Consider the following 15,671-nt stretch of genomic DNA (forward strand, 5'->3'; position numbering starts at 1 on the left):
AAAAACAGTCTTTCTTAACATTCTAACATCAACGGGTACGCATATTTCCTTCTGCCGACAGCGAAAACTCAGTTTGTGTTTTAGAGTAAAACGTTCAAGAAACTCGGTCTTGTTATTTTCTTTTAGCATTCATTCACGAAACCGGAAAAAAATAGCCGCGCTGATTTATTTCTAAATTAGACTGTCAAGACGCGAAATTGGATCGCAAATTGTATTCCGTCCCCGCAAGGGAAATATTTCAATCTCATACGTAGCCAGTGGTTAGCGGTAAGATAAAAAACCGCGTAACGAACTTTTGATGGGATATCCGCGTACTAAAGACGCGATTTGTTCGAATAGGTGCACCGCAACGCCACATTCGAAATCGGATCGCAGCAAATATTTATTTTAAAAGAATACAAAAAGGTTGTTTGCCTAACTCTGGGACTATGAATAGGACATTTTGGTCTTATACTAGTTTTTTTTCTCGCTTTCTTTGAGCAATCAGCGTCGCCTACGAGGGTAAACAATTCTCCTCTCTCTGTTATATCGAAGAGACGAATCTAAATTTGCAATTGCGCCGCAACACCTTCAAACTACTTCGGAAAAAATAAACCACACATCCATCGCCGACTGTGAAATTCGATCGGTTTACGCTTCGCTACGAAGTGGAAAACTAAATAAAACTCTAAATTTCAATTTAAATTTAAAATGTACTTAATGTCGGGCTATTTCCAAGAACGCCATGAGTAGCCTGGCACCGAACGAAATGCACTACGGGTTGGATTCGTTTGCGGTGGAATTCAAATTACTCCTGCCACAAAAATATTTCTTCTACAACCCTGGAACTATACACGAACACGACTACCACGTGCACTTTGAAGCACCGATGTTCCGAATCGCTTCACAATTGTGAGCGAAAAACTGTATCGCATCGTGCGACTGAATAGTGAGGCAAAATCTCAGTTTATTACGCTTAGTGACAAAATTAAACCGAAATTCCGCAATTTACTATTTTAATTGAATGTTTAATTCACACTGACAAGCATTGGCAGGGAAGGTTTTCGACGAAACCGTCGTAAAATGCTGCTAAATGGAACTTATCAACGGCGACATGTGTGTGGACAGAACTAGGTCGTTTTTGGCTTGGTACGAAATAGATTGCCGGTCGCTACCCACAGGTAGAGCTGAAATGTCTAGTTCGAATAACTTATAGAATATGAATTTTAATCTCATTTCATAAGCTTCAATTTCTGCCGGTGAACACATAATTGTATTCTATGTCTGTTACTGTTGTATTCACTAGAAGACTCAATGACTGAAGTCTGCGTACCCTGTCAAATTCTAATGGAAAAATTGATATACACTGTAAAAAAGGGAATGATATATGTTTGCTTACATGAACTCAGACTAATTTGATGTCTCGAAGGTGATTAACAGTTTACATATCTCATGAATATGGTTGCCATAAAAGCCATAAATTACTCTGCAAGAATTGAGCAGTTTTGCAACGGTTGTTTTATAAGTTATTTCTATTTCATTTTGTCTTCGATATTCACTAAATAATCGTAACCGGAATAATATTGAAAGAGTAAATTCCTAAAAATACAAATTTATAAAAAAATTTTTATAATTTTTTATTTTATTTATTTTTTTTTTTATTTTTTGTAACTGAAAACCCCTCTAATAACATTGTTTAGTCCGACATCACCATTTCTGGGCTGTATATCGCGTAGACATCGTGTTGTGATCTGGAAAACAAACGAATTGCCTTCTTCTTTTCTGTCGTATAGAAGCAAAAATCAGAGGGTGTCGCACAGGTCGCACACTACGCTGTGCGGCCGGAGACAAAACAATTTTGTACGCAACAGTATATCACGATGTTGGATGTTGCATCCAGTATGATTACAACGGAACGGATTTTACTCACCAATGTTTTAATTGACTGGCGAACATTGTCAAAGCTTGTGATACAATAATTGGCATATTAAATTGATAAAAAGTGTAGTTGAAAAAAAAACCTCCTCATTTCAGATTAGCAGCGTACCTTAGAGTATTTTTGACAAATTTTAAGTTTTTTTTTCTAGTTTTATTTCTACAAGTACTTATAGCTTACAGCAGTGGTTCCCAACCTTTTTGACTACGAGGCCCCTTTCGCTATATACAAAAAGCTCTGCGAGCCCCTTTACGACGCACAGAGAGCTTCACGGCCCCTCAAAATAATTTCTGATACGGGTTTTGCAATACAAGGTTTCGTTTTGTAGTCTCCAAGTCTAATTTGTTCCACGCCTTTGTTCTAATACGCAGAAGAGTTAAATATCTGCTTCCAGGGAGATATCTGGAAACAAATTGTTGTTACCGGTCAAATTTACCAAGAGCTTTGCGACTTCTCCCAGATAAGCCTCGCGGCCCCCTTGCCGGCTGCAGACCCCCGGTTGGGAACCACTGTCTTACAGTGCAATGTTAGTAGAAAAATCATATTCTTACAAAGTAAGTTCTTTGAGATGTTTAATTTATACAGCTCGGACTCGATTATCCGGAGACTCGAAATGGCTCGATTATCCGGAGTATTTTTTTTTCTCTGCAGTTCTATAATGTACTTTTGTCTTCAGGGTCATTGGGAGTTTCGGGGTTGTTCAAAATTGTAACAACAATGCCCCGTTCTGTTTAGGTAGTTGGTTTTTAGCTGTTTTTTCGTCGTTTCTTCAACCAATTCTTACTCAACAACCTTCAAAAGCAAGGTATTATGGTTTTTAGTTGCCGATGAGGACAACCACTATTGGTCAACCGGTTTCGAATTTATGGCCGGAACATATTTATGCAATATAATGGCCATGATCAATGCAGTACTTAGAACCACAAGCTGGCCTGTTTCGATGGTGTTCCGGATACTCCTGGATTATTGAACCAAAACTCATCAATGAAATCCGCAAAGTAGCCCATTAGTGGCCATATCGAGCGTCTAGGTCGTTATAGGTCACTTAGGAAATAGAAAAAAAAATCATGATTGTTGTCAAAATCGAACAGGGTCTGTATATGCAACACCTCAATTCTTCTTAATATTTAAGATAATAAAACAGATAAATACCGAAATCAAATCAAATATTATTATATTTTCTGGAAAATATTTCCTTTAATCTCTCGAAGCAAAAGCTGTCAATCTAATGGTAGTTTTTATTTATTTTGTTTGGTTCTTACATCTTAGAGATAATCAATATAACATAATTTATTATTACGTGAATTTGCGAGTACTCTGGTTGTAACGCGGGTGACTATCGCAATCGAACGAACGAACAGCCAACGGTTTAAAATGGATTTCGGAAGATATAATAAGCGGGTGTTATCTTTAACAATTTAACTTTGTCTATCTTTTAATATTGGCGGGGATTGGGTTTTTATAGGATTTATAACAATGAGCAATGTAGTTGAGAGAGGGAGAGAGCTGGTAGCTCTACGCCAATTATGTAGCGATGCACTTTCGTCGCGCGGGAAACGATTTATACCACTCTCGATCGAAGATTGTAGGGTGGCTCGACGTTGCGGCGCCAACATTACGTATATATGTATAACAAACGCCGACAAACAGTCTAAAGACATTTTTTAATTTATCTCATCGGCACATGTATTGTGTACAACATACTATAATAGAAAACTCACTGTTCTAAATGAGAGATATTAAAAATAAAAAAATAAGACATGGCTCGATTATCTGGAGCGAAATGTTTTTCAAAACTCCGGATAATCGAGTCCAACCTGAATTATATTTCTGTGTTATTTTTTTTAACTTTGCTTTAGTCTTACGGTGTATATTTTTTCCTAGAAAAACAAACTTACTATTTACAACTTTGGCACAGACATTATACCAATTGATCGAAGAATTTTAAATAGGGGGGGGGGAGGTTCTTCAAAATTTTAGAAGTAAAAAAATGGTATTTAAAAAAATAGAAATAAATACTAGTGTTTAGTGATTTATACATCAAGGCAACCAGTTAAAAATTGTCCTTGACATCAGAGAGGAAAATTTGATTATTCTTTGTCCAACCTCGAATATAAATAGATATTCTTTAGTAAAAACTCTTAAGTTCATTTAAACCTTTGGACACATCATTTTGGCGACGAGGATCTCAAGAATCCACGAACATGGCAGAAGATAGAGTTGATCAGCAGCCGCAACCGGGAATTCAAGATATAATTCTCAAGATGGCCCAACTTTTACAGCAGATGGCAGCCCAGCAGCAGCCTCAGTATCAAACTCCGGTGCTGATTTTGGAGTCCCTTTCATCGAACATCACCGAGTTTGCCTTCGACGAAGAAAACGGAGTTGCGATCGGACGCTGGTATAACCGCTACCAGGACCTCTTCGAGAACGATGCAGGCCAGCTGAATGATGCGGCGAAAGTACGTCTACTTCTCCGGAAGCTGTACACTCATTTGCACAGCCGCTATCTCAACTACATCCTGCCAAAGCTTCCCAAGGACGTGAGGTTTGAAAACACAGTCAAGATTCTCAATAAAATCTTCAGGCATCAAACGTCAATGTTCCGGAAGCGGTTCAGGAGTCGGCAACGTCAATCGAGCCTGTGAAGATTTTCAGTTCCAGAATCTAACACCGGACCATTTCAAGTGTCTCATTTCACACTCACTATCAGCAACACTCAGCAAGCAGACGCAATGTGCTGAACGAGCGTACGATCGTGCATGTTCCACATGGTAGAGTAAGTGCAATTTCAATTGCTTTCTCAGTCGTAGGGGAAAAAACGGGCTTCAGCTAGCAGGTCTATAAGATCCAGCTCTTCCAAGTTCTTACGGTCTACTCTCATGCTGCAGCAATGTTGATACCAAACTTCCACCACTCCAACAAAATTGTCAATTTCGTAAGAAATTACGAAAGCTTCGGTTTTACGTTTGAACTCTTCCAACGACACGCGTATTACGTTAGTGGGATGCAGCAAGGACAACGCGTAGGCAGGGGCAATATCTTCACCGAACCGGGTTTCCAGTTAGGTTACAAGAGAATCAAGGTAAGGAATTGTCATAGCTCGGTTCCAATACTCCAAGCTAGTTGATGCAGGCGGATTTGCCCGGTACTTTTGCCGCTGCAATGTCCTTGGTGGATCAACTGAAAAACCTGTGCAATTCCACGCAACATAGGGCAAGCATTTCAGTCATTTATTTTTGATCTGGCTGATACCACAGACTAACAGACATAACACTTCGAACAAATTTTCAATAAAATGATCGTTCGGAAGATTTAAGTACTTTTACGTTAGTAACACTAGCACCATCTGCTGCCGTGTTCGCGCTGCGCCTTGTATTTCGACTTCAGCGCCGGCGTACTGCATGTGGAGAACCACAAAATATGTATGAGATCGCATAGTAAATGTATATTCAGCGTTAAATGAATGTCTCACTAATCCATTTTTATAGCATTCACATGTACGATGTTTATAGCAAACTTCAAAGGTGACATCTAGTGAAATCCTTATCAAATAACCACGCTTTTCGCGTGCAGTTCAACCTCATTTTACGTTCCTCTTTAAAGGTCCAGAATTCGAATTAACGCCACTTTTAAACATCATCGCTTTAATCGTTCTAGATCAAAAATTGAAGCTGTAACATATTCTTACACGAAAATGTTCGTAAATGTCGAGAGAATATATGTATTTCTGTAAAAGTTGTCGTTTTCTCAATGATGAATAATGTATTTATCACTCACAAAATAACGTGAAATAGTACAAAAAAAAATCGTAACGTTTAATGTTTAAATCACTTTTTTTTTCTGTGTGAACTAATCACTGCGACCAGAGATTAGATCTTTTGTGATATTACCCAGGTGTTTCCTGTACTCCGCACTTCATATTATTGGCAGTATCACTATTGAAGTAAGTGATACGCTTATCATTCATATCCGTGCTTGTGTGTAAGTTTTACCTTTCCGTTTCAAGCTTACTACTCTACTATACCGAGCCTCTGTCCATCCTAACAATATCGCCTAATTACAATTCCCTGGAGAGAACTTTCATACGTTAGTCACACCAGCATTATTATAATAGGGACTTATTTTTATTAGAAGGAGAGTCAACAGAGGTACTGTAGAATTCAGATTGAAGGAAGGATAACATGGTGGGAAACCTGAGAATAAACCCATTCTAAAGTCCTTTAGCAACCAAATGGCCTGATTTTACTAAGATTCGAACCCACGACCATACGCTTACCAAAGCGGACTCTGTAACCTTGCGGCTACGGAGCTCCCCCTTAAATCACCTTACCACTTTAACCACACAAAATTCGAAGTGATAACATATGACTTTTTATGCTTAAATGTTAATTGAAGCTTAGAGAAGACTTTTAAGGAGAAGTCATTGTTATCTGTTACTTAAGTAATAATTAAGATATTAATACACAAAACTATGCAAGACACACAAAATCATGATTTCTTTTCTAGCCTCTGACAGATAATAAAAACGAAGACTTGCATTTTTTTTACAATAAATTTTTCGTTGATGTTCAGGAAAGATAATTGTGCGATAACACTGCGAAGAAAAAGTAAATTCTGATTTTTTTTGTGCACACAACATTTATTTGACACGGTAGAACACAAATTAACAAATTAAGACCTAAATTCTGATGTTCATTATTTATTGTTGTGTTAAGGGGCCATCCACATACCACTTGGACAGCTTGGGGGGGTCTGTGTAATGTCCACGGTCCATACAAAATTTTTAGAATTTATATGGGCAGTTGTCCAGTTGTTCAAAATCGTTAAAAATCTGTTCACGTGGTATGTGGATGGCTCCTAACCGTAATGACCATTCATCACTAATTTATGAAGAAAAACTTACATTATCGATTATTTAAAAGTCGTGCATCAATTTGACGCATGATCATCTTTTTATGCACATTCAAAAAAATGTGTTTTGTTCGTGTTTTGATAATAGCTATGAGCACCAAAATTCACAGGAATCGTTGAAAGCTACAGTCTTTTTAGGGCACCTATTTCTAGCTTTCGGGCAGCACTTTATATCGCTTTTGTCGACCAGTGTTATTGGTCGCTTTTTTCTGGTCAACGATATCACGGCACATTTGGGTTTTTTATGTTTAGTTACTCACGGATTTCAGATTTTTATATATCAGCTTAAAGAGTGTAATTTTCTGAGCAAAAAATTTGTAGTAAAAATCTGCATGCAATTCTTCCTTGCAGAATATATTGAAACAAATCAACATTTTTTGCTTTAGCTTTATTCTTCTTGGTTTCGAACTTATAATTAGACGATAATCAAATATATTAACTGAACACGTTACTGTTTATTCATTTTTCTCTACGTGATGTTTATATGATCTGTTTTATGTTTTTGTTAAATTTTTCTTTCAAAGTTTTCGTTAATTCAATATAAGTAGCTCCTCATGGTCTGCAACGATGGTTTTTTTTAATTGAGCTCATTAGCCTAGGGCCATTCGATTCCTGGCTAATTGACTTGTTACAAACAAATATTGAAAACATGCGTTCTACACAAGCCGAAAACGTAGCATTACTAAAAACAATCGCAAATGATCTCTTGATCTTAGTAACGGAAACATGAATTTATCACCCCACCTGGTGGTGTCCGTCCAGATTTAGATTCGAAAAATCGAACAAAAACAATTGGTCGCACAATAAAATAAAATATACACGGAAAACGAAAAGTACCCATTTTCATGTCGATTTCACTCAACGGCGTCGTTCCGTGCAGGGAGCCACTTTTGAGTGGTTTTTAGATTAATTCAATAGAAGGTATATAGCACTAAGAGTAATAATACGTAAAAAATACCCAACGTTTAGTTCAATCTTTTAAACTATGCCTTGGGTAGGTTTCAGTTAATTTCATTCGATTGAATTAATATTATATAATAATCTATTAAATCTATCTCAAAACCTACTCACGTACCTTCTAATTTGGTGTAGGGGTAAGCGGGGTAAGACCGCCCCCTTAAGCAATTCTGTTTATACAAAAAAAAGTTGCGGCTGCAATTTCATTTTTTCTTCGCTCAGAGGTTCTTCTATTCAATACCCGCATTTAAAAAATAAGAACTGAAATATTTTTGTTTATTTTCCAGCTTTTTTTTAAATTTTAAAAAATCATTGAAAATGTGCAGATCTTTTCATGCGGGGTAAGCCCGCCCACCAGCGGGGTAAGATCGCCCACCATTTTTTAAGGATAAACAATATTTTTAGGGCCGAAACGGTTGATTCTATCGGTATAGTGTCTCTGAAAAAGTTGTAGATGGTATTTTTTTCTTTTTAAATGAAATATACACTGTGAAAACTCTGAAAAAAAAAAATTTTTTTCTAAGTTTTAACTTATTTTGTTTTCTGATTATTCAAGTTCAAATCAATGTTTAGGTAACTTTTTTGGTTTTCAAAATAAATAGATTTTTCAGAATTGGGGTTTTTCAAGATATTGAATTCATAATATACCTATCTTTAAGCTAAAAATTAAAACTCTTTAAACCTATCTGTATGATTCTTTTGAAGACTTATTATGTATAGAAAAATACTAATAATTATTATTTCTTTTATTTATATTTTCAATTTTTTTTTTTTTTTTTTTTTGAAGAACAGAATTACCAACGACTCTATACACCAAATAAACCGTAAAAAAAATTCTTCACAAAAATTGAGCTATTAATATTTCTATTACTCCATGATCCAACAACCATAAAATTTTAGCTTACCTTTTGTAGATTTTACAGGCAAAAACATGTTTTTTCCAAAAATATTTAAGAAAAATATATTTTTAATTCTATTTCTATATTTTTTCTTTAAATTTTTTTAGAGTGTGTACTTTTTTCGAAAGTAAAAAACTACTATTTTCAATTCTGCCGGAGACGTCATACCTATCAAACACACCGTCCTGGCTCTAAAATTATTTTGGTTCATTAACACCATTTTCACACAGGTTTACTTTTTTCAAAAATAAGTCTTGTTAAAATATATTACTAGAAAAGCTTAAACCAAATCGAAAATGGTCGATTAACATCGATGTCTTATGTGGCTTGAAGTTGCTTTACTGATCCTGTAAATATTCCCTTTGTAGTGTCCAGGCATTTGGGTCTTGAAGTAAAACAACAAGCAGTTGGATTCGTGGCGGTTTTACCCCTTGTATAGTGGGCGACTTTACCCCCAGTGGAACATTTTCATATTTGAACGAAAAAGTAGTCAAAATACAAGATTACTCACGGCCTTCGATGTTTCCGAAAGAAGATAGATTCAGGCAAGCGATTAAACGTATATTCACGAACAAAACAATAGATTTTTAGACCGAAAAACCTTAAGTCCCGTTGCCGCAAAACAATAGCGCATTGACTGGTTGCCAGCTGAAAGGTTGTTTTTGATTATTTCTGCGACCGTTCGTGCACTATCAAAAAAGAAAAACGTGCAAAATGTTTTGTAATTATACTGTTATAGACACGTTAAAGAAATTTTTCAATTATTTTATAACTAGGTAGTAAAACTACGGTGGGAGGTCTTACCCCGCAGGGCGGTCTTACCCTGTTTACCCCTAACTGGCTTTATTAGATTCCCCTTTAAGTGCCTCCGTTCCTAGCTCCATTCTCACAATGCAATTTTAATCTTCTTCTTGATTGGCGGCTATTATTCAAAAACAGAAGCACAAAAGCACATTCTTCACCTAATATCACTAATTTATAACCAAAATTACCAATATCAAAGATATCTCTGCCACTTTCGCGAAATCAATTTTTTTACGCGGGTTATGAATTTTCAACCAGTTTGATTTTTCATCCAATATTGGGTTTAAACTACTCATTATTGACTTTTTGTCAAAACACCATCATTGAGTAAAATCATGTTTAAAGTAAATTAAGTTGAAATGACTCAGCAATAGCATTGCAAAACTACCCAACACGTACGTTCTATAAGGTTTACATCATTTCAGGTAGTTTGTACACTCCGGTTGGGTAGATTTCGTTTTCCGTGTACAAGATGATAATGGCAAACTAGATCAGTGACATCTAGTGCATTTCATCTAAAGCTTTTCGCTGAAGTTACTCTTTCACGCGGTGTTTGCACGTGTGCTATTTAACAAAGATTTAAGAATTAACGCAATTTTTAAGAGTGTCGCACAAATGTCCAATTGCTCAATTCCTGAATATTGTATTATTCACTAAACCTTGTATTGATTTCTTTATTTCCATCTTTATTCGCAGATGAAATTTACTCTGCCCTTGCCCGTATCTCCATCGTAAAAAATAACATTAGTGTACTCTGTAAAGCTCCGTGCTTGTGTTGTTAGCCGCCCTTATTATAGCAAACTAAACAGAGCCGCCGTTAACGCTACAGCCGCTGCGTTTGAAATTGAGTCTGTCTGCTTGCCGGAACAGCACGACACAGATTAATTTATTCATTTAAGATTCATGCACTGGTGTGCAGTAGTAAAATTGAAAAAAATCAATAAAAGTCATCGTTTAGATTATTTTAAAAGGAATTTTGTGTTCATTATAATATATCGTTAATTTGTTCTGCATTTTATTTTCAAGAATAAATAATTTTCCGGCAACTCTGCCACTGTTACTGTCAATGATAAGTGTGTGTCATTTGTATTGGCGTTGACGGTGTTGCTGATATTTGTTTGGTTTCTGCGTGCGAAAAAGAAAGAAGGAAATATTTTTGCTTTTGTCATCACGCACATTTTGACAATTACATACGAGAGTTCACGTAGGTGCGAACAGCCTTCGAAATCTCTTTCAACGCGAATAAACCGAATACCTAAAGCAGGCAGTGTTGTTGAAATTCGTTCATTAGTCAGCTGGGAGTTGCTTTGCTTTGTTACTCTGTGTACTGTGCTGTGTTTTGAACTGCATTTATCAAACTGCTGATGTTTTTCATTTTACATCCACCCCGTTAGTAGGTATGACCTAGAAGATTGCAAATCTGTTGTTATCACTAGAAGGCGATCGCATTGTCGATGGCTTGGAGCATTTCATCTCTCCTCGGGTGCGCAAAGTTTCGTTGAAAATTATTACCACGAAGTGAAAGTTTCGTTTTGAATTTGATCGATCCTTTGGATTATTACGGTCCTGTTAAATGGGTTATGCAACTGGCAATACCCACAGACCTTTGCTGCCACTGCAGGACGAGGAGGAAGACGATAGCGAAGTGGCATTTGTTGACGACAGCAATTATGCGGGATCGATCAATGCTGGCGCGGAGGAAAATATTCCCACGACAAAGACGGTGGGAACAAAGAATGCAGCAAGAAGCCGTAGAGCAGACGACGGCAGCCTCCGTATTGCCCCCGTTGATAAGTACAACTTCACCTACGCAGTATTTTATTTGCTCGGAATGACGACGTTGCTGCCGTGGAATTTTTTTGTCACTGCTGAAGAGGTATTTTTTTCATACTTAATTCTGTTAAAATTTCGTCGATAACTGTTTACTTTATTCTAGTATTGGCAATATAAATTCCGTAACATATCAAGCAACGACACCAGCGTGCTAACGCCTCGCCAGTTAGAATTCCAGTCGGATCTCAGCATAGCGGCCTCGGTACCGAGCACATTATTCTTGATACTGAACGCTTGCTGCGGTCACCGGGTTCCGCTGCACGTGCGAATGGCCGGTTCGCTGGTTATGATGTTTTTAATTTTCATCTGGACGACGACGTTAGTTCAAGTTGACACCGACCAGTGGCAGGACACATTCTTTCTTATCACAGTTTGCTCGGTCGTTGTCGTCAATGGTGAGTGTTTGGTGTATTGCAAATGACTAACACTGATAATCAATTTTGTTTCTTCCAGCGTTTTCCGCCATCATGTCCGGCGCTCTGTTCGGAATCGCCGGACAGTTCACGTCGGATTACATGACGGCCGTGGTTAGTGGTCAATCGTTGGGAGGAATCTTCACTGCCGCCGTAGATGTTATCGCGTTATCATTCGGAGCGCCTCCGACAACAACCGCCTTTGTGTTCTTCATCATCGGTACACTGGTACTGTTGCTTTCCCTTGTTCTGTACCTGATTATGGCGAAGACACTATTTTTCAAATATTACACCTCGTCACGAACGCTGATGAAGAGCTCACTAGACGTAGACGAGATGTCCAGAGAGCTGCTTCCTCGGCAGAATCCTACGTTCATTGGAGTACTGAGGAAAATTTGGCTGTTTGGATTTGCCGAATGGCTGGTTTTTGTTATCACACTATCGATCTACCCGGCGGTGACGATCTTGGTTGGATCACAGAGTCAGTCCCATCTATGGTCGAATGTGTATTTCCTACCGGTCGTGAACTATTTACTGTTTAATACCGGCGATTACATTGGTAGGGTATGTGCGGGTATGATCGAGTGGGTAAGTATCACCTAAATCAGTCCATTGTACAGCACCATTCAATAATGATTTTCTTTATCAGCCCTCTAACAGTCCGTTCCTGATTAGCATTCTGTCAATCGCTCGAATCGGATTTGTACCGATCATGCTACTATGCAACATTAAACCGCACCACAACTTCCCCGTCCTAATCCATTCGGATTACATATTCATCGCGTTGATGGCCGGATTTGCGCTCTCTAACGGATATATTACTAATATCGCGTTGATCGGGGCGCCAAAGGCAGTTGATCAATCGGAGAAGGAGCTTGCATCTTCGACAATGGCCGCCTTTCTTGGTATCGGTTTGGCATGTGGATCGACGATTAGTTTTATGATCATCGAGATGATCAAATAGGATCATCATGCACAGGTTACTTTTTCAAGCCCGACTTAGAGGCTAATTCGTACACTGCTAGATCTGCGATATTTACGCTAAGAAGATATATAAATAGGTAATGGGTTAATTGCCAAAAAAGCAATTACTGTAAGGTAAGATAATCGCTTATATGTTGCGAGCTTAATGCTAGACATACCGATAACATATTCAACTAGAAAAATATTTAAAAACGGAACAGATTATATTGACCATAATTACAAGAAATTAGCATGACTGATTCTTCCATATCACGATCGACCTTTGCATGGTAGTTTAAATAAATGCGATTGTACTGTTGCATCATTCGCGTAACCACAGATGAATCATGTAAGCGTGCCTATTGTGATAGGAACAAAGCAAGCGAAAAGACGCAGAATGCGATTGTAAACAGAAACACAATCAATGAGGTTATTGGGTGTGCGTTGTTTGACATGGAAAGTCAAAGCACGTGCGCTAATGAATAGATAGATGGGTAAGGCTTCTGTTACATGTGGTCAAGGACGAAAGTCCGCGTTGATGAATGGTTGTGTTTTCTAAGCAAGTTCTGATAATTTTGAATCTTGCTACATATGAGAGGATTTGTGTATGTTTTACGTTTGTATCTAATCGTACAATCTGTATTATCAAGCTTATATTGGTATTTCATTATTATAATCGTAAATTATGGTATTCTAGCTTCGGCATATGATCTCTATCCCAAGCAGCACCTGCAACATGTTTGGAAATGAGACTGCCCAATATTTGTTGTTTTATGGCTTTTTTAACGGTGCAAGAAACTTTTCCGGTTACTCTGAAATAATTTAAAAGAATTGAGCAACATTATGTTATTTACGTGCACCATTCTCGTAATAGAACACTAGAAATTGCTTAGAAGTTCTCTGCAATCTAGTTCCAACTGCATATTTCATGATGCTTTTAAAAAACGGTAATGTTACATGATGTCGCATATTGTTGTTTCACAAATGTTTTCTTTTTAGGAAAGCGAACTAGTGATGAAAATGTATAGCAACATCTTATTGAACCATATATTTGCTAGAATTACCACACAATGAACAGCCATCTTAAATATAAATGAATGATAAATGATTTCTGTTGGAAATATGGCTTTATTATTTCATATTTCGCATGATTAACACTGCATATTCACTGAGCAAGGTTTTCTGAACTATCTTTTCCCAAAACATTGTTTATAATTTGACGAATTTGAACCATAAAATTTTCTTCTACAATACTTTATAAGAGGCGCGCGATTAATTACGAAGTAAAAACATTTTTTGCACGGTAAATTTTTAATCGCCGGTATACCTATTAAAAGTGTAAGGGGAGAAAAATTTCGATATATGAGGTTTTTTATAATGTATGTAGTTATATGAAACTTCGCGACACCATCACCGAATAATAATGAGAGCTTAAAGGTAAACAAAATAATTTTATATTTCTCCTCTCTTTACTTAATATGCTGCAGCGGTTATCGATGCTGATGATGATTTCACATAGCACTGTGAGTGGCATATAGGCTCCACCTTTTGCTCTTTTTTGTTTATTTACAAGTTGAATAAAAGTAACGGATGCGAATTATTACAATCTTTGAATGCTGCATTGAGAGTTGCATTTGCTTGATTGCAACAATGTGTGCTGCTTGGGATGATCTGACGTTATAGATGTAAGTAGTAACGATATTCTTTTACAAAACGAAATATTGTCTCAGTAACGATGAAACGCGGTTGGCAAATGGTTGGACACGTGTAACGTGAGACCCTAATGTGGTCATTCACCTCTGTCCAGCAACTCCTATCCCAACCTCCACGAGGTGCCGACCGGGATACGAGTAACCTTAGCGGAGATAGGGTAACCGACCCCCGGTGGAAACTATGATCGTATGCTGACTGGGAAGGGGGTCGTACGCGATTGTGTTAGGGGCGGCGTACAACAGCGTCTGACCTGGAGTGGGCAGCTGAATTATGGAGTGCTGCTACACCTAAGAAGGCAGCCCCATCAGCAGGATGTAGGCATCACGACCCTGGTATGGTAGTATACCGAAACCTTTCTTTCAACCACGAAAAACGAAATTAGAAGGCTACTAACACGGAAAAAGATTAAGGTAAACGATTGGAAATTGAGTACTTGAAACGTCCAATCTCTCAATGAACCGGCGCGAGCAGTCTTGCTTGCTCGAGAACTACAGCGGCAGGGAGTCGAAATCGCAGTGATTCAGGAGATTCGGTGGTCAAATTCTGGAGAAAGGGAACTACGCAGTGGCGTCGGGTCCACCTGTGCAACATGTGCACTGCACAGATACCCCCTATTCCCTAATATCCAAGCATGTGCAATTATCGAAATATTGTTACCTACAAAAACAAGTAAGCATACTAGCGAAACCCCTCAATTTGAAGCATCAAACACTTTGGTTTGTTTTTTTTATTTCATGTTAGTAAAAGGACTTGAATCAGTGTTTGGTGCACATGTGACAAAATTAGCCACGCGACGCCTCTAGAATTTCGTGCAGTAGACCCTGTTGCACGCATTTCCTTCGAGTACCACATCTAATACAGTGGCATTCCGACTACAGCGGAACGCGGCGTCGGTTTTGTAGTGCTGGGAAATCAGTGAACAAGAGTAATCCGGTCTTTAACTGCAGTGTAATCAACATCTTCGCACCGACAAACAACAAATCCGATGAAGTCAAAGATGAGTTCTATGAGCAAATCTATGACGAGTGCCCAAAACATCACGTAAAAGTCGTCATCGGAGACGCAAACTCACAGGTTGGGAGGCAAAAATTCTTCCGTCCGGTCATTGAAAGGCACAGCCTCCACTCGTCAACCAATGAAAACGGCCTGAGCTGATACATTTTGCTGCGGCCAAAGGAATGACGATATGTAGCTCCTACTTTCCACGTTTAAACATTCGGAAACACACCTGGAGGCATCCAAACGGAGAAGCCTGCTCCC

General features: G+C 38.0%; 1 protein-coding gene across 1 annotated transcript; it reads left to right on the forward strand.

Moving 5' to 3' along the window:
* The first annotated feature begins 10,581 nt into the window (after positions 1-10,581).
* LOC129727552 (equilibrative nucleoside transporter 1) lies at positions 10,582-12,945 on the forward strand. The gene is made up of 4 exons (XM_055685481.1): positions 10,582-11,365; positions 11,426-11,717; positions 11,776-12,323; positions 12,385-12,945. Exons 1-4 carry the CDS (start codon positions 11,063-11,065, stop codon positions 12,697-12,699), a joined length of 1,458 nt encoding a protein of 485 aa, XP_055541456.1. The 5' UTR covers positions 10,582-11,062; the 3' UTR covers positions 12,700-12,945.
* Positions 12,946-15,671: the final 2,726 nt, after the last annotated feature.

This window comes from Wyeomyia smithii, chromosome 3 (genome assembly GCF_029784165.1).
Source record: "Wyeomyia smithii strain HCP4-BCI-WySm-NY-G18 chromosome 3, ASM2978416v1, whole genome shotgun sequence".
NCBI classification, from domain to species: Eukaryota; Metazoa; Arthropoda; class Insecta; order Diptera; family Culicidae; genus Wyeomyia; species Wyeomyia smithii.

Excerpts from the sequence above, each read along its gene's own strand:
- LOC129727552 (XM_055685481.1), top strand. The coding sequence starts at position 11,063 with ATGGGTTATGCAACTGGCAATACCCACAGACCTTTGCTGCCACTGCAG. Across the intron at positions 11,366-11,425 it reads TTTTTGTCACTGCTGAAGAG|TATTGGCAATATAAATTCCG; the intron begins GTATTTTTTTCA and ends ACTTTATTCTAG. Across the intron at positions 12,324-12,384 it reads GTGCGGGTATGATCGAGTGG|CCCTCTAACAGTCCGTTCCT; the intron begins GTAAGTATCACC and ends TTTCTTTATCAG.